Genomic DNA, 24,273 nt, shown 5'->3' with positions numbered 1-24,273 from the left:
TCTGTAAAGCATGACAAATACCTAAAAATTACATCATTATATGGACCAGACAAGCTGCTTTCCGATGTGAGAAAATGGAGCTTTTTCTGTTTTCACCCCAAATTTTGGAATATGTTGCTGTTCAGCATTAGACTGGCATCTTCACTTTCTGTTTTTAAAGGCACATGTTTTCTGTGGGGTTTGGCCCAATATGAGTTGGTGAGTTTATTTTATTGTCCGTTTGACTTTACGTGCATTTTAAAATGTGAATGTTTTTTAAAATGGTTTAAGTCTTGACTTGATTTGCACTTTTGTTTTTAAATGCGCTTTGTAAATACATTAGATTTTGATTTGCTGATGAAACCTTCCTTGTTCTTCGTCCACATGGGAAATTAACTTGTAGAATCGAACAAAACAAAATGCAAGTTAAGGATTAATAGAAATTGAAGTTCTGCTGACATTTTCTCTCACCCTCTTTTTATGATAAGGTGAAAAGTCAATGAACGTGGTTGACTCCCAAATGGAACAGGTCTTAGGCATCTTCAAAAATAACTCTTTCATGATTATACTTGTGTAAAAAAAAATCTGAATTTTGATCCCTCAAACCTGATTTTCTACTTACTTTTCATTTAGGAGCTACAAGACAATCTTGGCAGGATGCAAGAATTCAAGTTCAGAAATACGTTATTGATCCCAAAGGGAGATTAAATGTTTTAACTCATTAATTCAAAGTTTTCAAACAGTCACTGCAAACTAAATGACCTTCAGCGTGGACGCCGCCCGAGTCAGTAACTTACATAAAACATCTATTTGCCTCTGGTCGGCTGAATTTCAGCTTCACCGTCTATGTGGCTCCAGACAGTGAAGTATTATGTCTGAGCCTGCGGGAGCTTATCAGATGCTGCTTACAGCAACAACATAAATGAGTCACAGGAAGCTTTGTTCACTTTCCAGAGAGACTTGTTAAAAACATCTTGTTATATATTCTGCTTTTGCTTTGCTGCGAATAGGAACAGAGGAGGTAAATGACAGATGTTTATAAATGATCTGCAGAGAGGTTATTTGGTGTCTCTCTGCTGTCTGCCGCAGAAATGCGTTCAGACCACAACACTCAACACCTAAAATGGTATGCGTCCTTCTGCTTTGTTTTAGCCGCTTCCTGGATCTGCAAGGCAAGCTGAGCTTTATGCGCTTTAGATCCAGCTAGATAAAGAAAAAAGATGTTAACATGAAAGAGACCAGCGCACAGAAACACGTTTGAACTCTTATGAAAATGCAATAAAAGACATATAGGTCCAGAATCACTTGGCCAAATAAAAAGTCTATATTGTAATCCGGATTTCCCTCAGAGTGACTTTCAGCCTGGCAGGCCACCAGGCTGTACTTGAATCCCCACCAGGCTACGAGTCATTAGTTTATGTATTAGTTTTTTTCCCTCCACACCAGTAATAGCTAAAGAGTCTTTTAGGTGAAATGGTTGGAATCACATGGTTTTTATGTGATCACATAGAGAGGTGTCTATTTTATTGACCATCTTTACTGGTCTAACCACCAACAACCTCAGCAAATAAAGCTATTTTTATTGCTTTATAATAAAAATATAAAGCAATAAACAACTGAAGTGCAAAAATGAGTATTTATTTGTTTGTCTTTTTATTATTTAAAGTTGATGTTCCTGTATTGTTAATAATGTCTTACAATAGCATACATTTACCAAGTCATATTCTCAAATTTTCTGTCAACTTTAGACATTTATAACTCAAAAACACAGTCGGCTGCCGGATGTCTGGGGGAACCTGTGTAACCATCACTGGGCCTCTGTCTTAGTCCCACAGAAACTTTTTCAGCCTTGCTGAAAAGAAAGGTGTGTGTGATCAAGGTGGCCTGCACACCTGACTCAGCAACAGCAGCGCAGGTAGGAGACATTCAAGAGAAAACGCTACCAATTAAGAAGGAAATGTGTGAATTTCTGACTTCCAGGAAAGTTTTAAAACGGTTCAAAAGTTCTCTCTCTTTCTGATTATTCTTGTATTTTTTTTTTTTAAAGAGAAATGCTACTTTTCTTCCTAAACATTTAGTCTGACAGCAGGAAGAACTTTTTATACAGTGTATGCAAATATATCTGGTTTTAAGTATACGTGCATGTGTGGTAGATAAAATCAAAGCCTCGTCACGGGGATTAATGACAGGCCATGCAACTTATGTAAGCCCCCATTTGTTTGTTATTAAGACTGTGCACACAACATCCCCCAATTACTCAGCCTGCTCCTTATGCTCTGCACATGTTGGTCACTGTGTCACTTGTTCTCCGTGACAAAAGCAAGCAGCAGCTGCAGATCTGACAAACACGTACCTCGGTTGATCCCGTGAAAGCCACTTTGTCTATGCCCATGTGCGAAGCAATCGCAGCTCCTGCTGTTGGACCGTATCCTGGCAAAATATTGATGACTCCCGGTGGAAACCCGGCCTGTCAAAACAATATGAGAGGAAACAAGCTTTAGTGGAGATGACGGCAGAGCCAAGCAAAACTGCAGGCGGCGTGGGGGAATCCGGACCCGGCCCAACCTGCCTGTAAGTAGAAAACAGGGGGAGCATCACAGAGAAGAGAAGAGGGCCACAGACAGATAGTCTCCAGAAAGAGGCGCGGCCTTGGAGGACACACGGGGAAACGAGAGCGGATGTAGACACTTACATTTGCACATAACTGAGTGGGACTGGATGGTAATGTGAGCCTGCATTGTTCCTGTGCTGTTTAACTTACACACGTGTTTATTTCTATTCTGTCCGGACGGCTCAGAAGATCGAAGCTGAAAAGCAGGGAAATATCTGCACAGCTGCACTCTGCAGCCCGTTCACCGCACACTACTGGTTTAAAATGAAAAACACATTTGTTAGTGTTCTTAATCATTCTTTCTGTTGACTCAACTTTCTTAGCAGAACTGAGGGTATTACAGTGAGATAACACTTTAGATCTTTTATTTGGTATGTCAGCGCTTTCATGTGAACTGTCAGCATTTATATTATGCCAGACTTCAGGTTAAATCTGTGAAATAACAAGCAGGTTTCCAAGTTCATTTCCTTTTAAGCTAAGTAATCGTCTCTCTTTGCAATTAAAGCGAGGTGATTATTTAGACCTCCATTTTTTATTTTGCCTCCAAACTTTCTAATCTTCTGTTAAAATGCTATAAATATGTAGTTCTCTGGATCTTTTGGGTGTTTTTCTTTGGGCATCGTCTCTTCGTTTCCCTTGTTTTCTGTCCCATTTCTGAATAATTGTCAGATAAATGTTTATTATGTCAGTTAACTCTGACCTATCAATCATTCAGGCATTTAAAGACCCCAAGTTGATAGATATAAACGATTGTTGTGCCTAAAAATACAACAACTTAGCAAATATGTTGTATTAAATTGGACTCTATTTCTTGCAGCCTGTTTATGATATAAATAAATATATCAAACAATTCATACCTCAGTTTGCTGCAAATTCAGTACATGATAAACTAAATGAGGATAATCTTTGCAGTGTTTGTTCAGTTCATCTACTGTTTAAAGTTTTAAGTCTAATCCCCACTTTCTAAATTTGTAGAGAATATTGTTATTGTAAGAATGACTGACGGGAAGTAAAAAGACGAACCAGCTGAAATCTGACAGGACATTTTGACACAGCCTCAAGAGAGCGCCGAAAGCTTTAAGTAAACTTGAATCAGTTACAGGAGGTAAATGGATCTGTACTTCTTCACAGTATTTATATGACAAAATAACCATTTCTTCTGTTCATTTGAGCATATGGCCACTTATAGATCAACTTATACAGAACAACTTTAGCAGAGATTTGAGTCTCCACACTCTAAGCGTAAATTAGAAATTTACTGGGAGGAATTTCACTGCCACCTATTCTGTTCTTAACATTTAAAAGTATAAAACTAGAGACTCTAAGCAAATCTGTTTCAAGAGCCTTAGTGGTGGAGCTTCTGCAATTTACCCTCTTAGTATTCTTTACAGGCTTCAATAACTGTTCCTTGATCACGTTTTTCTTCCTTCCACTAAACTTTTTGTATTAAAATCCTTGAATTCCCAGGCAACCCTGCACCATCACAGCACACGTAAATACACCAATATCTTCACAGACATGTAAAAATGACAATTTTGTAGCCAGTGCAGTTGGGAGTGCAACAGCTAACGTCAAAACAAACAGGAAAGAAACAGAAACGGACAAAAGCAATAGATCATGACCATAATAATACCCAATATGTAACTTTTTTCAATAATGGGACGGCTATAGTAGAGACAATACAGCAGTGAACAAAGCTCAAACCAAATCTGCACGAGTGCCGCTTCGTTGCTAGGTTACGGGGCACTGCCTGGCTGGGGTTGCTAGGTTACGGGGCACTGCCTGCAGAATGCGACTTAAACAGGAGCTTTTAGAAAACGGCTCGTTTTCCTGACACCCAAAAACATTAATAAAAAAAAAAAAACTCTGGGTGTTTCCAGAAAGAGTCGAGAGCAAAACGGAAAAACCAGAAATAAGCAAAATGTGAGTTTCACACATAACAGATCCCCTGTAAGATTTACCTCCTTGGTGAGAGCCGCTATGTAGAGGCAGGTGAGCGGCGTCTGCTCGGCTGGTTTCAGGACCACGGTGTTTCCACAGGCCACCGCCGGGGCCAGCTTCCACGCCGTCATCATCAGAGGGAAGTTCCACTGCACGCACACACACACACACACACACACACACACACACACACACACACACACACACACACACACACACACACACACACACACACACACACACACCCACACACACACACACACACACACACACACACACACACACACACGGGAAAAATCATGCAACTGACACACTGGGTGGTCACAAGTCAAGCTCAATAACTCATCACTGTTAAGTCACTTACTCTCATTTTCATTCTGTCTAAACACAGTCAAGTGAGAAAATGTTCTAGGCACTGGTACAGTGTTTTCTCTTCCCACAGCATTCTGAGAAAGTCGGGATATTGCAACACATGTGCAACGGAGCCGTATCGCTGTACGACACGCAGGCCTGTGTTATTTCTGCCTTACAGAGGAGCCCATGGGGCTGGGGGGCAGAACCACAGGCTTTCTGCTCTCTTGCACAATCAGCAGTGTCTCCTTCTCCTTCATCTTTCCCTCCTTTCTCATCACTCTCTCTCCCAACACATGAAATCCCTTCCCTTCTCACTTCTCATTTATCATTACTCAACCTCACTGGCACAGTCACGGTGTGGGGAGCAGGGGGCTCACCGAGTGGGTTTAACCCAAATAAACAATGACTGTCGGGGAATTACTGGAAAATCAGAACGTAATCCAATAAACCATCCAGTTTCTCTTTCATACCGAGCCAGCTCTTTCTTATCTGCCTCCGTTTCCTTTTTGTTTTTGTTGTGCATGTCACTTGAAGGAAGGCCAATACTCACAGGGATAATTTGTCCACAAACTCCTATGGGCTCATATCTGGTGAATGTCAGATACTCTCCATCTGTGACGGAAAACACATGCAGACATTTTCAGAGACTTCTAATTCCAAACGTTTGCTGAAAAGTAACTCAAACTCATGTTAAACATTCACCACCCGACACCGCCGCGACTCAACATGCTAATTTGTAAATGAATCCACACTGAGCATTCTTGCTTCCTTTGCCCTGGTGAGAGATTACGTTTCGAGCCCTGTGTGTGTGTGTGTGTGTGTGTGTGTGTGTGTGTGTGTGTGTGTGTGTGTGTGTGTGTGTGTGTGTTTTAGGTCATACAGATGGGTGTTATGCTGGAAAGGTTCGCTCATTCCTCTTGCATTAGTTGCGTTAAAGGAGGTTGTCACGGAGGGTGTGCCATGCTTGTTCACGCTCCACAAAAACAATTCATGTTGAGAAATGTGTGTATGAATTTATTACCACAGCGGTCAGCTGATTATTGCCTAATGTTGCGTTTGGACAGAGTGATCAGAGGACGATGACAAGCCAAATGCTCTCTTTTCTTTTTGTGGGAAACAGTAGAAGCTTGTAAACAGCGGAGAAACTTCCCATATGCTCGTCGTTTCGTTTCATTCTGGGCCGTTTCAAGCTGCTCGCTGAGATTTTCCAGCAGAAACTCGAGTGTCCGCGAGGCTCATGTGAAACTATGACGCCGACAATCGACTTGGATTTCAATTTGGAACGAGCGATGTAAACGATACCAAACTGTGTAGCCAAAGGTGCTCTACATAATGACACTCCCTATTCATGTCACGCTGCCTGTGATACAAATTTAATACTGCAAGCCCGGCTTAACATGCCAGACAAACAGAGGGGGCTGTCGATGTACTGCGCCGTATCCTGACAGGTGAACAAACACGGCTCCTTGCATCATGCAGGCCGCAGGAATATCCCCGCTTATTTAAGGTGAAAGCCAACAAGAGGAGCGGAGCTCGGAGCGCAGCCCTGGGAAAACGCGCAGCGCGGACCGGCCGGTCTGGCAGCGCTGAATAACAGGAGCTTTGAGAGGAACAATGCGGTGGTATCAACAGGTTTCTCATGTCCTCGCTCTCATTCTTTTCTCTCCTTCCTGTTGAAATCGACAGCCGACCTCTTCAAACAGCAAATTTAACTGTGTCAGGGGGACGAAACCGGTGGCTGCAACCTTAGAACGGTGAATGGATAACAGGGGTTTGGATTATGCACCAATTTGTTGTCTTTCTTTACCGAGCATGAGAACGCCAGCTGTTGCACAATCTGAGTAAAAGCTGCAGTTTTATAGTAAACAGCTACTGAGATTTAAAAACCCCAGAGGTCAAGGGGCAAATTCAATGTTTCATTTTGCTACATTTTGATTAGTCTGTATAAATCTGCTTTAACTTCACATGTAAACTCAGTTGCATCATCCAGACATTTTTAGAGTGATTAATGTTAATTTAAAGTTGGTTTGAAACAATAACACAAATAACATTTTCTTTTAAGTATGAAAGAAATTGTGACCAACATCAGATTTTCATGCTTTTGTGTTTTCTTTTATGCTTGTTTACCAATGACACTCACCAATTAGATTAATGTTGTATTCAGTTTCTCAAGGTCATAAAATAATGTTTTCAATAAAACACATAAGGGAACCTTACAGAAGAGCATTAGGAAAAAAAATAAAACAGCAAAACAAAAAAAAAACTTTTTTCCTCAAAAGATTAAAATCAAATTCTGAAAAAATGTGAACCAAATTCTCTTCTGCATAACTTTGAAAACACACAAAACTTCTAATTAAGCAGCGATGTAACCCGAGTGTAATTTTAAACCTTCATTTCCTCTGATTTTCTACTCTTTTGCCTTTTAGCCTCAAATCTCGCGATGTTTTAATGGTATTATGATTGATTCTCGCGAGATTATCGTTTAGCCAATCGCGGTTGAGTACTGGGGTCACATGTACCTTTCCAGTTTACCGGCTAGGTATATTAGCTCAAGCGAAAGGGCGTGAAGGGTAGAACGCGTTGGAAGGAGCAGAGCTGGCAGGAGCCCATTATTGTGAGCCGGAAAAGGAGATGAAAAAGATCCGGTAGTATGACACAAAACTGCGGAACTGGTGAGTGTTTTTGTGAATGACTTAGCGTTGGCTTATAATCACTGCTGTTGTGTAGCCACTAAAGAAAAACTGATTGTAAACTCCTTTTGATAACCAAAACGGGTAATTGAAGTATTTATTGAACACTGGTTTATATTAGTATTTTACATTTCATGTTAATTGATAATATGGTGTATATTTATTTAATGTTTCATGAATGTAATTTATATTGCATTTTAGATTTAATGAAATTGCAATTGATCAAATATGATAGAATTATTTAATATAAAATGTTATTTATTGAATTGTGTATACACTAAATGTTAGATCATATCATATATATTGAGGAAGTGGTCCTGTTTTGTTATTCAGGCCAGGTGGATGGTGAGCTATGAGACCAGGCCTAGAGCCAAAGAAAGATTTCACCTGTTGGTGACAGAACTGCTTACTTCTCCTACCCAGCTGGTAGGAGAATCCTACAAAGAACTCTGTTCTTTCTTTGATTGGACTTTCAATTACCCAGGACGTGAACCACGCCCTGGATACTCGCCTTGTTTGCGAGCCTGATTAATCCCCATTCCGGGTGGATGGACTAAGGGGTTGTAAGATGAACTTTGGGAACGATTGATTAATTTTTTTCCCTTTGTTGTGTTTCTTCTTTTCTCCTCTATTTTTCTTTTTATTTCATTGTTTTGTTTTTTTCCTTGATGGCCATTTGCATATCCCAATGTTGTGGTTGTAAATATGTATATATGATATTCACATTGCAAATACAAAACACTCGCAGCTGCAAACTCTAGCCTAACTGCTCTTTTGTGAGTCGTACCTATTCTTCTGAAAGGAAACTGGCCTATTATCTTGGTTAAAAGCCATTTATATTGAATAACAATTTAGATTGTCTTTTCAAATATGCTACAGCTACTTTTTGCTTTTTCATCATTAATTACCAGAAATGAGCTCAAGTTTTTAATCGCACTCCCAATAAAACCACCATGTTCATCTGAAAAACCCTAATTTTCACCAGACTGCTTCCATTGAAACTCTGCTGCAGCGACTCAGAGGAAGCTCTCACCCATGGGGATGGAGGTCCCATGGATCTTGTCTGCGTATCCAGCGAAGTATCGAAGCGTCTTTATCGTTGCCTGGAGATCCACAAACAGGGTGGGCAGGAAAGGCTTCCCACTGTTCAGCGACTCAATGGTCTGAGGGGAGAAGAAGAGGCAGACGTTTTGGGAAAAATGTGATATAACCTTGTGATCTTCACATAATTCTGAACCAGTTCATCCTTTACACTCACCCACGGGTGAAAAGTGACACCAAGATAACATTAAACTACAAATACAGCCCCTCAGTTCTCTTTAAGGCAAGGCAAATATTTGTATTTGCAAAAGGAGGCTGAGGCAGATTTGCAGGAGGAAATAAAACGCACCGGACAGAAACGGGATGAAAGCAGCTGATGAGTTAAATAAACTCTTGCACCAGATCACGGATTAGTTTACACAGATTAAAAGTTTAATTTTCATTCACTTACCGCTAAATAGACGCTGTCTCGCTCCACCAAGTCGGCCAGTTTGGCCAGCAGACGTCCGCGCTCAGATGCATCCATCTTCCTCCAAACCGAGCCCAGAGAGAAGGCGAGGCGAGCAGCCTGCACCGCTTTGTCGACATCCGCCTGCAAAACACCGTAATTATATCAAATGGATGCTAAACGTTCGACTCCATCGCTATTTTCAGACTTTATCTGCTGCCAGACAATAGTTTGATCTTTGGGTAAAACTCTCACTCCAACATATGAAGAGATAAGGACATAATCTCCGTTTTGACCGACATGAAAAACATCAAAGTACATTCACTCATCCTATTAATAGTTCAGGTATTTATGCTGCTTTTGTATTAGAAATTAAAGCTGCATGTGAATTTATACATTTATATTCCTTATGAGTTTCTCCTTAGACCAAACAAGATTAGCAAATATTTCTATTTCCAGAATAACAGAACAGTGACGAAGATCAGTTTAGATATTACGTCCCTCAAATTCATGTTTACACACACAGTGACCTTTTAGGTCAATTTGGGAAATCCAGATGATGATGATGTCACAGCTTTCTGAGATCTTGATTGACTTCTACTTTACAACAACGTGGGAAAACCAGAAGAATGTCAATGTTGTGAACTTGAAAAAGGGATGTCCTTGATTATTCTGGCATTTAACTAGTAAAAGGTTGACAGGAAAATGTTTAATCTCTTCTAGTGTGGAAAACAAGGCAGTGTGTAAATATCTCAAAACAACGAATCCTAGTAAAAAAAGAGTCGTAGTCTTTATGGTTGCAGATCCTCATCGCCGTTACTCCAACATGAACTGATTGTTAATATTTCCTCCTTACTTAACTATACCAGGGATTTCATTTATAGACCAACTTTATTCCAAAATACTACAAATATTGCACCGATACCAACGTCCGGTCATTTTAAACGGTTTAATTTCCAGCATTATGGCGCTTTTACTTACAGTAAATCTGATTCTACGAGTAGATTTGTAATTTTGAGAGAAAATGTTTACAGCCACAATGGACCCGTTCTAGAATAGACTCATTCTGGACCCGTTCTGGACTCACCTTATCCGCCTCCTGGACCTCACAGATCTGCTCTCCGGTCGCCGGGTTGTACACGGCGAAGGCCTTCCCACTAACGGAGTCATGCCACTCGTTATTGATGAAAATCTGCAGGGAAAAAAAACCACATTTTCACTCTTCAGCCACACTTAAAAGCTGAGCCACTTTCTGATATAAACGCAGCAGCGAGTGGAAAGAATGATTGCTGCTGCTGCACATTTGTGTTGCTGCTTTAAGGAAGCTGGCTGCTGCAGCAGAGCCTGTGAAAGAGTAACGGCTCTCAGGCTGCAGGCCCAGCATGTCCAGCCTCTCATGTAAGCGATATGGGAGAATCTCTGGAAATCTGGACAGAGATTCCTGTGTGTCCAGCATTGCTCTCTGGGGAGTGCTCCACCATGCAGACAAAGGGGGTGGGTGAGTGTGAGACCGCGTGAGTGTGTGTGTCTGAGTGTGTGTGTGTGTGGAGAGGATAAATCCCCATCAGATACAAGACCCCCAAGCACAGAGACACGTTTCACAACATCGGCGCTCATTTACAAGATCATAAAACACGTGCTGCGCTTGGTTTCTGTGAAGCGTTAAAGCAAGTCTTCCGTTAAACAACCGGCCGGGATTCCAAACACGGCGTCTTTAACGTCGATGAAGACCAAAAGAAAAACAAATGTTTAGACAACGGCGCAAAGTGAGAATTGTGTCGGCAAAGAGGAGTTTTGGGGCTCCAGATGAAAAGCGCAGCAAAACGTGAGGTGTGTCTATTGAAGGAGACATGTTTAGACTCATTAGGAGGAACGCTCACGGTCTGTTTTTAATGGCTGTCAGTCCTTCTGATAGATAGAGTGCAAGGAGAACATCTGCTGGCACAAATCCCTCTGTGTATACATGTGCTCTTACCATCCTTCTCCTCCGACGCGCTGAGAGCAAACCTGAGAGGCAGGGTTCAAGTATCCCACCGGCCGGAGCCCTCCTAAACCCTCCAACATGTTTACCCCAATAAACGCCGCCCGTTAAGGACTTTTTAATTGGCTGCGAACCTCTTTTTCTGTTTACGCTCAGGCTGCTTCGACATCCAGCTTACTGACTTATGGATGAACTTCAGAGGAGATGCAGCTCTGGGAAATGTTAAGAGGCCCCTTAACATGATCAGTTTCTCTGATTTTACTCTTTATAGGTGTATGTTTGAGTAAAATGAACATTGTTCTTTTATTCTCTGAAATTACAAGCACGGATTTAGTTTTTATTTGCAGAAAAGGAGAAATGGTCAAGAGGTGCAGTGCTTGCAGACCTCGAGAAAACAGGTTCATAATCGTTTCGAAACAACAACACTAATGTTTTAACTCAGGAAGAGTTCAGAGATCAATACTTGGTGGAGAAACCAGGAGGTTTCCAATCTGGTTCAGTGCAGTGGGCTTTCTCTTGGTTTTTTCCATTTACCAGCCTCCAGACAACCAAACCCAGACATGCACTGCAAAAACACAAAATATCACCAAGTATTTCTGGTCTAAGATGTAGTGCAGATGTCTTGGTACACTTGGAATAAAGCAAAACTAACTAACAAGTAACTTTTCCCCAGGTATAGGAGCTTGTTTTCAGTCAATAATTGCTCAATATTGATAAAAATAAGGGATAGTTCAATCGGCAGATTATTTAATTTGTAAAAAGACATTTTTCCCATGTTATAAGTTAATTATTGACCTAAAGCACTCGCACTGAGAAACACCTTCTAGGTTAGTTTCGTCTTATTTCAAGTCTCCTGAGATATTTGCTCCAGAAACTAAACCAAAATGAAGATTTTGTGCTTTGCAGTGAAGTCACCTCTCTTTATTTTCCAGCACGTTTTCCTCAGCGCCACCTTTAATCTGCTGCTCATTAAGAGCACTTCATAAAATTGTCAGTAACTATAAGGCGAAGAGGGCCCTATGCAAAAAAACAAAAAGTCCTGCAGAGCGCTGAATTAGTTTTTAAATTTATAGGGGCCACTGAAGTGGGGCGCCCTAAATCAGAGGAGCCCCCCTGACAGCCTCAACAGCCTGGGCAAGAATGCGGACCATGGGTAGCTTTATCCGTGGCGTAACCCCTCTGGTTGGATGCCACTAAAGGAGAAGGGATAAAGCACAAAAAAAAAAAAAAAAAAAACGCCGTGGAGCAGGCCCCACCTAAATCACGGCGAGAAAAGGACGACTGTCAGATGCCGCTTGGCTCGGCCGTCTCGCTGGGCTCAGACTGGTGCGAGACTTTTGTCCCCGTTCCATTGAGAAGCTTGATTAAGATGACAGGCCCGGGTTGTAAATCAACTCTCAAGGTTTCTTAAAATTACTTTTTAGGATCGTTTCGGACAAGAGGGCAAAGAACGCAACGATAAAAAAAAAAAACCCAGAGCAAGGGCGCACATTTTCAAATGACTAATGGTGTTTTCTTTTCCACTTTCCCTGCAGGGTCTTTGCTATCGCTTCACATAATGGGTCTGTGTTTATGAAAGTTTGAGCTGCCATCCAGAAAGTGCAGTAAAACGTCTCCTTTTATTACTAGAAAATGCATTTGTTTGTTGTTTCTTCACAACCCTTTGAATTGTTAACTTTCGCAACGTAGCGATAAAGAGGCTTTCCAAAACTCGTCGTACTCTCAGTAGGAGAACTGCTCCACATTTTGAAATGTTGCAACCACAAAAACAACAACACCGTTTATTAGCATTTATCAGATAGTCTGACATGAAGTGGAACATAATTATGTACTGGCAGAAAAACGGTTATATAAAGTTTTAACAAATAAAATCTGAAACCGTTGAGTGCAATTGTATTCCCCCCACTAAATCAGTGAAAATTTGAGTCTGCCACAATTAGAGGCTGAGATTCTTGTCCGTTTTTTCTTTGTGAAATGGAACAAAGTTAAATTAAAAGCAGCTGTAAGTTTACGGTCGTCCGGCTGGATGACGAAGTTTTTCCAGGATTGCCCTGGATTTAGCCGTCTTCCTTCCCATCACTTTCCTTGTTTTCCCCACAGCATGACACTTCCATCGCTTTGTTTTACCTCAAAGGTTGATTTGTGAGCTGCTTTTCTGACCCTTTTGCACTTTTCTACCACCTGATAGATGCGGCGCAAGCTAGAGATGACATGCAAGAGTCATTGGGGTTCTTTTTCAGATCACATTCCATAAAGACCAAATTTGTCCAATAAATCAATTAATCTCACATCAATAGTTTTCCAGACAGAGCTGTGGATCCATGCAGCTCCTCCAGAGCCACCATTTACAGTATTAGCAGAACAGCTATAGTTACACTAGCGGTGCAAACATTTCAGTGTGTAACAATTTGATTCTGATTTTTAGGGATACAGTTTGATTCTGAGACCATTTTTAATTCAGAAACCAATTTTTCTTTATTAAAACGGTCCAGAGTTTCTGTTTCAATTATGTGGCTAACAAGAGGGAAAGACTGTAAGTATTTAAAATGTTTATTTAAAATTACTCAATAAGGTGCAAGCAGATTCCAAAAGCTTAAATATGTAAAAACTTTAAAAATTGGTTTGGGCATACAGTTCTTTAATTATCACTATTGGGTTAGCTTTAGCTGCAAGGCTTTTAAAAAAATAAAAACACACAAATGGGCACGGAAAGCGACATGCAGATTTTTGAGCATTTTGAAATGATTCAAAATTAAAATTGTGATTCTTAATAGAATGAACTTTCTAGTTTACATTACAATAAAATTGCACAAGTGGACTCTATTGAACCAGAACAAAGGAAGCTGGATCCAAACCTTGTTTTACTTTACGGGCAATCAAGCTGGATGCATTTTGGTTTGGAAATTTTACTAAATTTTGTACGTTTTTTCCTTCCACCTCACAGTTATGAACGCCTTTATGTTGGTTCAAACGCACTGAAGTACTGTGTGTCATTACTAATCCTACCGGTCAATAATAATCCAGGAAAAGGAAAAGTAAAAGTAGTTCTGTCAAGTTATTACTTAAATCAAACCACTGTACTTTCAAAAACACTTAAGTATTGAAAGTTTTTTTTTAAGTGTAGTCGAGAATAATTTCTGCTAAATTGGACAGATCAGATCATCAGTAATAAGGACAAATTGCAGTTTTATGCATAATAAATTCACGTCGCTATTTATAAGGCAACACAAGTGGGACCAAAATGATTCTTCTTCCTCTCCCAGCTGGTTTAAAGCTCCATATCGCCGCCTTCAGTGCAGGGGTGTAATTTTCCTGCATGTCGGCAGAACAAAACTACACAAACTCCGCCACATGTAGAGTGAAAGTATTAACTTTTGCAAAAAAATGCCACTGAAGTAAAGCTCAAATACTCAAGGACTGTGCGGATAAATACAATAAATGTACTTCACTACTGCCCACCTCTGCAGGAAGGTGTTGATACTTTTGCAAGCCAGTGTGTGATGGACGCCTGAGCAAAGCATTCAGGCCAAGAATGTCTGCACAGGTCACAGGGCAGCTGCAAATATTTAGCAGCGCTCGTGCTTTTCACTGAAAGTTGTCAGTCCCATCATCTTGACCTGAAGACGGGGCGCGTTTTAAAATTACACACTTTCAATCAGCAACAAATTGCTTCAGTCGTCATTTCAGATAACGGCTTTAAACTTAAAGAAATGTTTTTCGTGACCGTTAATTTTTTTTTTTTAAGTGCCCTGTTATAGGAAGTAGGAGAAGCCAAAATACTTTCTGCTGCCAACAAAACATCTGTTTGGCTCCGCGCTTCCTCTCACGGCTCAGATGCTGGCAGGCCAGAGGAATGTGTGAAGCCCCTCGTCTTTTCCCTCTGAAGCGGGGAGGGTGGTGGCCCGATTAAGGACGTGTGTGTGTTCATGCGCGACACCACGAGCTCCCGCAGCCCAGACGTGTCCTACGGGCTCCGAAATCGGCTCGTCTGAGCAGGAAGTTTCATATCCTCCCCTATCGCAGGACCTCTGCTTCCTCTCTGCGTCTGGATGGGTTTCAGGAGTCTTTATAATTACTACTGTTACAAGTGAGGAGAGCATGTGAAAGGGGAGAGCAGCCGGTGGGTTTTCTTTTTTTCCTTTCTTTCCTGCTCCCGCTTCTCTTCACATGTTTGACACCATGGAGCCGTCATGTTTTTCACGCACACTCCCAGAGACAATGCCGCCCCGCTCTCCTGCGTTTCTGAGGGGGCGACCCCTCCGCCGCTCACTGGCAAGAGTCTTTCTTGTCGTCGTGTGTGTGTGTGTGTGTGTGTGTGTGTGTGTGTGTGTGTGTGTGTGTGTGTGTCCCTAATGGATTCAAGCAGCGCTTTTAAAATCAACTCTGCTTAGTAAGTGTGATTTATTTCATAAGCGTCATTTTTTTTAAACGCCTAATAATAATACTGAATTTATTTTTGAACGTTTCGGAGGGAAATTGGTTTGATCTGCTTGAATTGAGCAAATGTGTTGCTAAATAAATATGTGAATATCTACAAATATTAATAAAAGTTATAAAAAATACACCAAATGCTTTTTTTAAAGACAAACCATCTTATTTTTAGAGATAACTAAAATTATTGTTAATTCCTAAATGCCACATTGTCTTAAAACGTTAGTTTTTTAAATTTCTTAACCCTTTGTGATGTAAATTTAAAGTCCCCACTTATTTTAATTTTACGCAGTTCTTTAAATGTCTTGTGATTAAATATATTTGCCCATTTATCCATAACAGCTGGAAATTTCACTACCTAGCAAGTTATTTTAGCAATTTACTGTCTGTTAAACGAGCGTTTCATTGGACTAATTCAACTTCCTGCTACGGCTGAAATTACCGTAATAACCCGATATTGGCTGGAAAGCTCAACGTCTCCCCTTTCAGAAACGGTTGGAGTTTGTCAGACAGTGCAACGTGTGGAGGATTTACGGTACTCCACACTTGGCTGGATTATCGGCTCCACGTTTGGTCTGGAAGGATTAAAATTCTGAAGTTTACATACACTTGTAAAATTACTTTTTGTGCGATTTGGTTCAGAGGAAACTCGCAATAATTTTCTGGCACTTTGGTCCATTCGGGTCTGTATGTCACTTTGAAACATGAACTTCTTTTGTCTTTAATTTGGCCGTATGGCTTTGGCCCATTGTCAATATTTGCCCCAATCTTTTACTTCCTGGTTGATCGCTTCAACATTTCAGCATAACTTTCTTTCTGCAGGATGTCACATATTTTGTGAAGCGCAACAAAACGCCCCCACAAGATGCGATAATGTTCTTAGGTTTGACATCTTGCCGCCGTTTCCTCTAAATGTGACAATAATCCATCAGATTTGTCCCAGGATTCATTTGCGATCTGTAACCTGGGTTTTGACCTTCCTCTTGGAGTCATGACCTCTTCCACAGCAGTGGATCATAAGCGTCTCCTGGCTTCATCCAGCATCTTCACCCTGAAATATCTTCATCACTCTGATCCGTCCTCTCCCCACTGCACTTCCTCATGCTGTTTATGCTTCACCATAATTATTTGAACAGATGAACTTGGCTTCTTCAGACGTCTGGAAACCGCAGCCAGTGACGAATCAGGTTTTTCGAAATCCACAAATCTCTTGTTGATTTTTTGGATCATTTCTCTTGATTTTTTTTCCATGATGTCACAGAAGGAATCGGTGTGGCTAAAATCCATCCTCACGTGTTTCTCCAATTAACTCCAACGTTGTTAATCTTTCTAATTAACATCATTCACTGCAGGTTTAAAACGCATCGTAAACTTCTGAAATTAAAGACGGTAATAAAAACGTTCTGTGATATTTTGCAAACAGAAACAACTTTGGTGCTCAAAACTTGCCCTAAAGTTCAACTCAACTTCAGCGCAAGTTTCCCTACAAGTTTGAGCAAAAGCAAAAGTTTGTTTTATTTGAAATACAAACGACTGATATCGTCTCTGCTTTCAGATGCATTTTACACGTCGTTTGTGACTGCCGTTTATGACTGTGAATGCACCTGAAGTCTCTCTGTTCGGCTGTGATATCTAGTGACAGTCGCATGTTAGAAAACCAGGCTGTTAAAAAAATGTTTTTAAAGCTCAACAAGACAAAATCTGAATCCTCCTCTGAAGGGTTGATGAAGGAGAGAAAAGCGGCAGATTCACTTCCATGCATCAGCAATGAAAACTGACCTCCTCGCTCCGATTACTGAGGCTTTGACGCGTTTCCTGTGTACTTTACAGTTCTTTGAAAGACAAGTCAAGGGAGTGTTAAAAGAAAATTTTTGCACAGTTACACTCTTGGGATCAGTAGACACAGAGGAAGTAATTTATAAAGAAATGTCCTGCACTTTCACAGACAAATAAACACAGAGGAAGGTGTGTGTGTGTGTGTGTGTGTGTGTGTGTGTGTTTTCTGTGCGTACACAAAAGGAAAAGTTTAGTGCAACAGATTTATGAAGCCAAGTGTTTTCTATAATGACACCACGAGGAATTACACGTTGAACAAAGGACGGAGAGGAAGTTAAAGGGGTAACCTCGCTGTCACTCGTCTCCCTTCAACAGTGATTAAGAGGCGAGGGGACGCGACGCTGACGTCTGAACCGGGCCGTAATTTACAGTGGCTGCACAAGTGGGCATTTCACACCGACGGACACATTGATGGCGCTGCACACTTAGCCTGTCACGGCCAAAGAGACGTGCGCCGCGGAGCCTGGCGGCCATGTGACGTTGTGTAAGCGGAGGGAAGGGAGAAGGGAGAGAGAGGAGGCTCTCGCTGTGCTCGTCGTGATAAATCATCGGATGCCCTAGCTATGGGCCGCGTTTGATCTCGATCGCGGTAAGATGGAGGTTTTGAAGTGAAAAACTCCAGGACTTGCAGGTCAGGCCGTGGCGAGGCGGGGCCGCTCACCCACACAGTGAGCCAGGGTCATAATTTACACCCCGGTGGACAGCAGCAGAGCATCGGGGAGCCCCCCGAGCCTCCATCTGTACTATCTCAATCAGTGACAGATTGATGGAGCCTCCTCTCCATGCAAACCAAAGAGGACGTCTCTGCATCGGCCGCTCCACAAACACACCAGCCCTCGGCAGGCCGACTCAGAGCAGGTTCCTATGGTGAAAAGTGCACTTACGCCACCATGAGCAAAGCAACAAGGAAAATTTATCGCTTTTGATTGGATTAGGAGATCTGTAACTCACACACTGAACGGGGCTAATGAGCTCTAGCAGCTTTTAGGTTCTGCAGATTTGTGGCACAGGTCATTATCCAATTACAGCCTCAATAAAACCAATGAGAGCATAAAAAAAAAAAAAAACGTAAAAAATAAAGCTGTTATGAAACCGATTTTTTTTTTAGTTTTCTAATTTTACCACGTGCTGAAACGCATAAAAGGAAACAAACAAAAGAAAAAGCAGGAAAGGCCCCGGCTTTTATTCCCCCTTTCTGTGAAGTTCGTCCCACTGAGTGTCTGGTTTAACAACTCATTATCACTAAGCTGTGTGAAAAATCACAAAGACCAGAGGTATCACCTGCTGAAGGGAGAATAACCTCAACAAACTCACTTTTCCTCCCTTCTGCTGCAAGTGGAAAAGCACAAAACATCAGTAAATAGGAATCACTGCTCTCTTATTCTTCCTATTTGAACCATTTCTGTCCCGTAAAGGTGAGCGTGAGGGACTAATTAAAGTAAAATGTAAGTAAAATTACTTATGCATGTTGAATTGTCCCAGATTTGCACACAAAAGGAGACGTCCGACACAATTACACAACGTGACTTTGAAAGGTGAGCAGTTTGTGACTCGGCGAAGGGACCAGAGGCAAAAACCTCGTCTAATCACAATCTTCTCTCTTCTACAGGAGATCTGATAATCTACCAGGATATCTCAATTTACAGGCACGTCTGGTTAAGTTATGGAAAATTGAACGTTCACATCTCCAAACGGTCAGTTTCGAGGAAATCCTTCCAGCGCAGGGTGGAGTTCAGGAACCGGGTGTGAGGAGAGCCCACATCAGGGGTGCCCATAAATCAGAGCCCTTCTGCCCCCTGGTCCGCCAGGCCAACAGGGCCTGGATGATCCAAATTCCTGGGGGTTAATTCACCAAGTCGCTCCCTAAATTCCCTCCAGTGCTCCATCGTTTCCGCCTCTCCAGCGCCGCGAGAGGGAAAGGGAAGCACGCGGCTCAACCTGCAACGTGCACCGTCCTCCTCGACATGCGGCCGCGTGGCCTTTGCTCTCAAAACACTGGAGACGTGTTAACACAGAGCAGTTCCTCCCACATTATCGTCAGTCTCTCCCTCCATAGACGCCCTTTTGTCTTGCAATCATAAAAACACTTGTTCTGCAGGAGGAGCGCTCAAGAGGCCAGGAACTGGAGCAGGCTGCTCACAAGCCGACCAGACCTCCAGCTACACATTCCTGCAGGGACCCGTCCAAAACGCCTCGCTTTGGAGAACCTCTCTTTTCTGTAAAGTGCCACAATTTGTATCAGAAATCACATCGACTGGATCCACTCAGTTTGCTTCTGCGTCTCCCCCCAAAAAAGGATTTTCAGCAAAGCAGCCCAGCTGCAACAAGACACACATTTCACCTCCAAACTATTCACCCTCTGAACAAACTTCAGGTCGGTGAAGACTTAAATCTCTCACCGAAGTCGTAACATTGAGCTACTACTTGGATTTGAACTCGAGGTGTTTTGCCATTATAAACCCGACTAAAACCAAATACTGTAAGTCGTTGGCATGCGCTTGGATCCGTCTCGATTCCACCGAGGCCTAATTTCACTGTGAGCTATTATAATGTAAATTGAGGGACTAGAAAAAAAATATCATAAAAGGTTCACGATGAGAATTAAATGAGAAACAGAGAGGCTTTTTGTTCCAATTTTTTTGCTGTTTTCTATAAAAAAAAAATTTAATAGCCCCATAAAAATGCAGTTTATAAATTGGTTTCCCGCAGCGAAGTGAAATAATGCAATAACGTCTGCAGTCCAGGTGAAATAAAAAAATGAAACAACATGACAGGAAGAGCATGTGACTGCTCGTAAAGTTTTAGCCGCGTCTAAAACGGCGCACGCTTTTTTTATTATCATTATTATCATTATTATTGCCTCATCAAATACTTTCAATTCAATTTGGCCTGTTTAAGCAAATCAATTACGAGACTTCACCATCATCTCAGCAGCGCAAATAAAATGTGTTGGGTTTTTTTTTGTATGTCTTAAATGTATAATTTATTGAGCCAAATTAGAAATATGAAGTGCGCCTCGGTCGTATATATCAGGAGGACGTTTCCTCTCAGCCCGGCGCTTTAGATAATGATTAATAATAAACAACAAAGTCGTGGAAAACTCCGCGCAAACTCTGGAGGCGGTCCAGAAAAAGCCGAGCGCGTCCGACGGGCGCGACGGGGACAGACCTTGGCGTGCTTGACCTCCGGGTCGGGCACCGGGGAGGGCATCAGCTGGAGGGATGCCATGAGAGCCGCCGGGTCGCTCTTCACCTCTCCCGGGATCTCGATCTCACTCGAAGTCATCGCGGCTGCTGGTCGCTTCCTGCCTGCGTCCCTGCGCCTTTTTTTTTTTTTTTTTTTTTCCTCCTCCGCTTCTTCCTCCTTCCAGCTGGTGTCTGATAAGAGCCGCGGGTTCCTTCCTGGGTTTATAGCCAGGTGTCGGCCGCGGCTCGTTTTCATTGGGCGAGGAGAGAAGAGGGAGGGGGGGCGTGGGTCGGGCTTTTTTTTTTTTTTTTGAAAATTCAATCCGCGCATTTACATCAACGACCTCGAGCCGCGCGCGGTGAGGAGGAGGAAGAGGAGGAGAAGAGGAGGAAGAGGAGGAGGAAGGCGCGCGCACCCTACCCACCTCGCGCGCTCGCTTTCACTCCGCAACAGTTGGAGGCTTTACATACGGGCTCGTAGTTTTTACATACACAAATATGAGGCTCTCAGAGCCCGCGGCGAGTTATCACACAGGTCTGGAACCGGTTACCTCATGAGTGCGCAGAGCGCTGATGATAACTCCGCATATTAAGTTTGCGGCTGTTTTAAATTGCGGAGGGGGACAAAAAAAAAAGGAAATAGATCCCAGATTTGAGCTCATATAGCTATATATATTTATATATGAAGTTTTCTGGTGAGATTTGGTGTAGAAGTGAAAGGTCGTCATTAACAATTTCCTGCAGAGGTGACATAAAGCGTCACCCTGCCCTGCAGCTCGCTCTCACCCCGCGGCCTGATTTGCCTAACACAACCTCCCCGCGGCCGCCCGGCGCTGTCATGTAAATCGCGGCCTGCAGGGATCTGTGCTGCAGCTCCGTGGGCACAGATTTGTCCTGCAGGTGATAATTCCTCCCAGAGTCTCCTTCTGAAAGGGCCCAATAAACATCCGCGCCTCGCTGCACCTGGTGCAGATCCCTCCTCGTCCCGCGTTTATGCGGTTAAGACAGATTTCAGTGTAAGAAGCTGAAATCTTTCAATTAAGACTGAAATAGTCATTACGACCAAGATATGATCGCCTCCTAATGTGGCAACCGATTTGGTTGCTGGCAGCAACTGGTTTCAAACCAGTTCATAACTGGTAGTGAGTGTTTTCTGCCCTGCAGAATGAATTGAACCCAGAGAGTCCAGACTTTGACTCTCTTGCTGTTCTGAGGCTTCCAGAGGTCGGCTGGTTGGAGAGCTGGTGGTTGGTTGTTCTCCTGCTGGATTTTATGGCAGAAGACAAACAGGATTTGTGGTTTCATCAGCTAAATCGCGTCGCTGAGAGAACCTGCTTTTGACTGTTGGTCATGTTGTTTGACTGCAGTGGGACCAAAATGTCTGCCTTTGGGTCGCAAACCTGCAGAATGTTTTCCAAAATCTTCACCAGAATGTCTTGAGTCATTGCGTCCTTTCAAGTCCAAACGGGTTTCCAATTTGTGAATCCGAGGAAACTGAGGACTTCTGACAAATCTACTCTTCTTTTTTTTTTTTGTCAGAGTAATTTTGTCCGACTGCCTCATCACGGTTTCCTGTCTTCTGCTGCATTATGGGAGATCCATGGCGTTAGAAATGGCTTTAACCTCTTCAGACTTTCTGCATTGGGATGAAGCTTCAGGAGACGTTTTGGGGTAATCGATGTCGCCGGTTGGGTTAAGTTTTGGTAGGAATCAACTGAACTCGGCCTTCTAAACGATGCGATTGATCACAATTCATTTCTGATGTCGTGAGGATGGAGGAAGTTGCCTTTTCAGCCGTTTGCCATCAGGAATGAGCTCAACATTTTGTTTTATTCTGATCGTCAAACACTTCATCTCCTTTCTAAAGAGATGCATTTGCAGCTCGATGAAGACGCTCAGCAGCAGCAGCAGCAGGAGAAGAAGAAGAAGTGTTTCAGGAGATCCTTCTTGTGTTTGAAATGTACATCGTCAGACAAAAACGAGGGGGGAGAAATATGACTTCTGTTGGGTTGAAGTCTCAACACGAAGGTTGACGAGCTCGGCTTCTTGACAGGACAAAGAAGAAGAAGCTTGGAGACAGATGCAGCTCCATCATTTGCAAAACCCTGCAGTGGGTGCTTTTCCTCCATCAGCACATCAGTGCTTTTTCACAGCCTGGGCGACACTCTCCAAAGTGTCTGTTTCACATCAAAGAGGACAGGCCTGCAGCCGTGACGTTGATTAATGGATCCAAAAACATCCCGTCCTCCGCCCGTCGCCTCACCTTTTCTTTTCTCTTTCTTTCTTTCTTTTTTTTTTTTCACGGAGCCCAGCAAACGGAAGATAAGACACGAACCGGAGCAGAAGGTGTGAGCAGCGCCTCAAACGCGTTCAAAGAGCGCCCTCTGTCGGCAGAAACGAGACCTTCACGCGTTACACAAGTTGATGGCAGAAGAAATGCTGCAGGCGCTGAGGTGCTGACAAGCAAAGAATGAATCAAATAGAAACGTGGAGAAATGACTAATAGGATGAGAGTTGCTCCAGATGCATGAGGAAAGAAATGATGGATAAATTGTGACAGAGCATTAGAATGAGGTTGGCTTGGATGAGCTCGGATTGATTATTTCAAAACCAGCACAAATAATGTCCAAATATTTATTTTCCAAGGTTTGAGAAAATGTTGCGTGAGTGTTTGTTTGCGTTCACGAGAAAAGCCAAAGTCGTTCACACTGCTGGGTATTTTATGGGTTAAACATTTCCAGTTGCCCTTCGTTTATTTTCTCGCAAACATTTTTTCAACATGTTTGTTTTTAATTCTTAGGACTTCTCCAAAAAAAAGGGAAAACCATCATCAGAACACGTCACATTCCTGGTTCTTAATATAAAATTATGATGAAAAAAATAAAAACTATTTCTTTTTAATTTTATGACTCAGTTAAGCGGAACGTGTTTGTCTTTACCCAAACAGCAGTGTAGACTCCACAGATTATTTACTTTAACGTAATGACTCATAAAACGTTATGGAGGTAAAAATGTGTTTGTTCACACTGTAAACAATGTTTGTTGTTTTAAGTGTAAATTACTGTTTTAAAACAGGGATTTACTACAGACAATGTGCAGGATGTGACAGTGTGGTCTGTGTTTGTAATGCATGCTGGGAAAATTCAAAATCTGAAGCTCATTTAGTCCTAATAAAAATAGTTTAGAGTTGCTGACTCTTGATTACTGTAAAATTGTAATTTTTACATGATTTAAAACTACTTATTTGCGAACATAAACCACTTAAACAGAACGTCTGTCATTTGTTTTGTAGTGTTAGTTGTGATAATGTCAGATCAATTTCCCAGTAAAATAAATGAGGAGAGAAGCTTGATTATTGTTGTCACTAAAGTTAAAGTTATTTTTAGAGCTGTTGCATAGAAATATTTGAGCAATTGGGTAATCTATCAATTATTCTTACGATTAATCGAGTAATCGGATAAAAAAAAGATAAAATAAAATATTGGTAAATCTAACATAACACCAGTGTTACAATCGGATATCGATATCAGTCCAACTTTTCATTGTTGAGCTTCCCTATTAGTAACTTTATGGAGTTTAGAAAACCTGAAATGATATTCAATTTAATAATAAAGAGGCCGGAACACAAATGCACTTATAAAAATGTCTATGATCCAGCAGCTTTAATGCATGTGCTCATGTTCAGTGAGTTTAATAGGTGAACTCTGACCTCGCCCCCACACCTGTCCAGCTTTTGGGTTTGAGGAAACAGGAAATGATTCATCTACCGTCCATGT

At 42.0% G+C, this 24,273-nt stretch overlaps 1 protein-coding gene across 1 annotated transcript in view; it reads right to left on the bottom strand.

Annotated features, from left to right (window-relative positions):
• The window catches only part of aldh1a2 (aldehyde dehydrogenase 1 family, member A2), a 31,125-nt gene extending 10,459 nt beyond the window's left edge, over nt 1-20,666 (bottom strand). Inside the window, exons 1-7 of the mRNA XM_055036467.1 lie at nt 20,481-20,666; nt 10,152-10,256; nt 9,068-9,208; nt 8,609-8,738; nt 5,436-5,497; nt 4,552-4,680; nt 2,333-2,446 (exon numbers count right to left, since the gene is read on the bottom strand). Of these exons, the coding sequence (XP_054892442.1) occupies nt 2,333-2,446; nt 4,552-4,680; nt 5,436-5,497; nt 8,609-8,738; nt 9,068-9,208; nt 10,152-10,256; nt 20,481-20,597 (798 nt within the window). The 5' untranslated portion in view covers nt 20,598-20,666. The remainder of the gene's footprint in view (nt 1-2,332; nt 2,447-4,551; nt 4,681-5,435; nt 5,498-8,608; nt 8,739-9,067; nt 9,209-10,151; nt 10,257-20,480) is intronic.
• Nucleotides 20,667-24,273: the final 3,607 nt, after the last annotated feature.

This window comes from Poeciliopsis prolifica, unplaced genomic scaffold, assembly GCF_027474105.1.
Source record: "Poeciliopsis prolifica strain line A6 unplaced genomic scaffold, Auburn_PproV2 SCAFFOLD011, whole genome shotgun sequence".
Taxonomy (NCBI): domain Eukaryota; kingdom Metazoa; phylum Chordata; class Actinopteri; order Cyprinodontiformes; family Poeciliidae; genus Poeciliopsis; species Poeciliopsis prolifica.
Note: the sequence above shows the minus strand (reverse complement) of the source record. Positions and strands in the feature narration are given on the sequence as shown.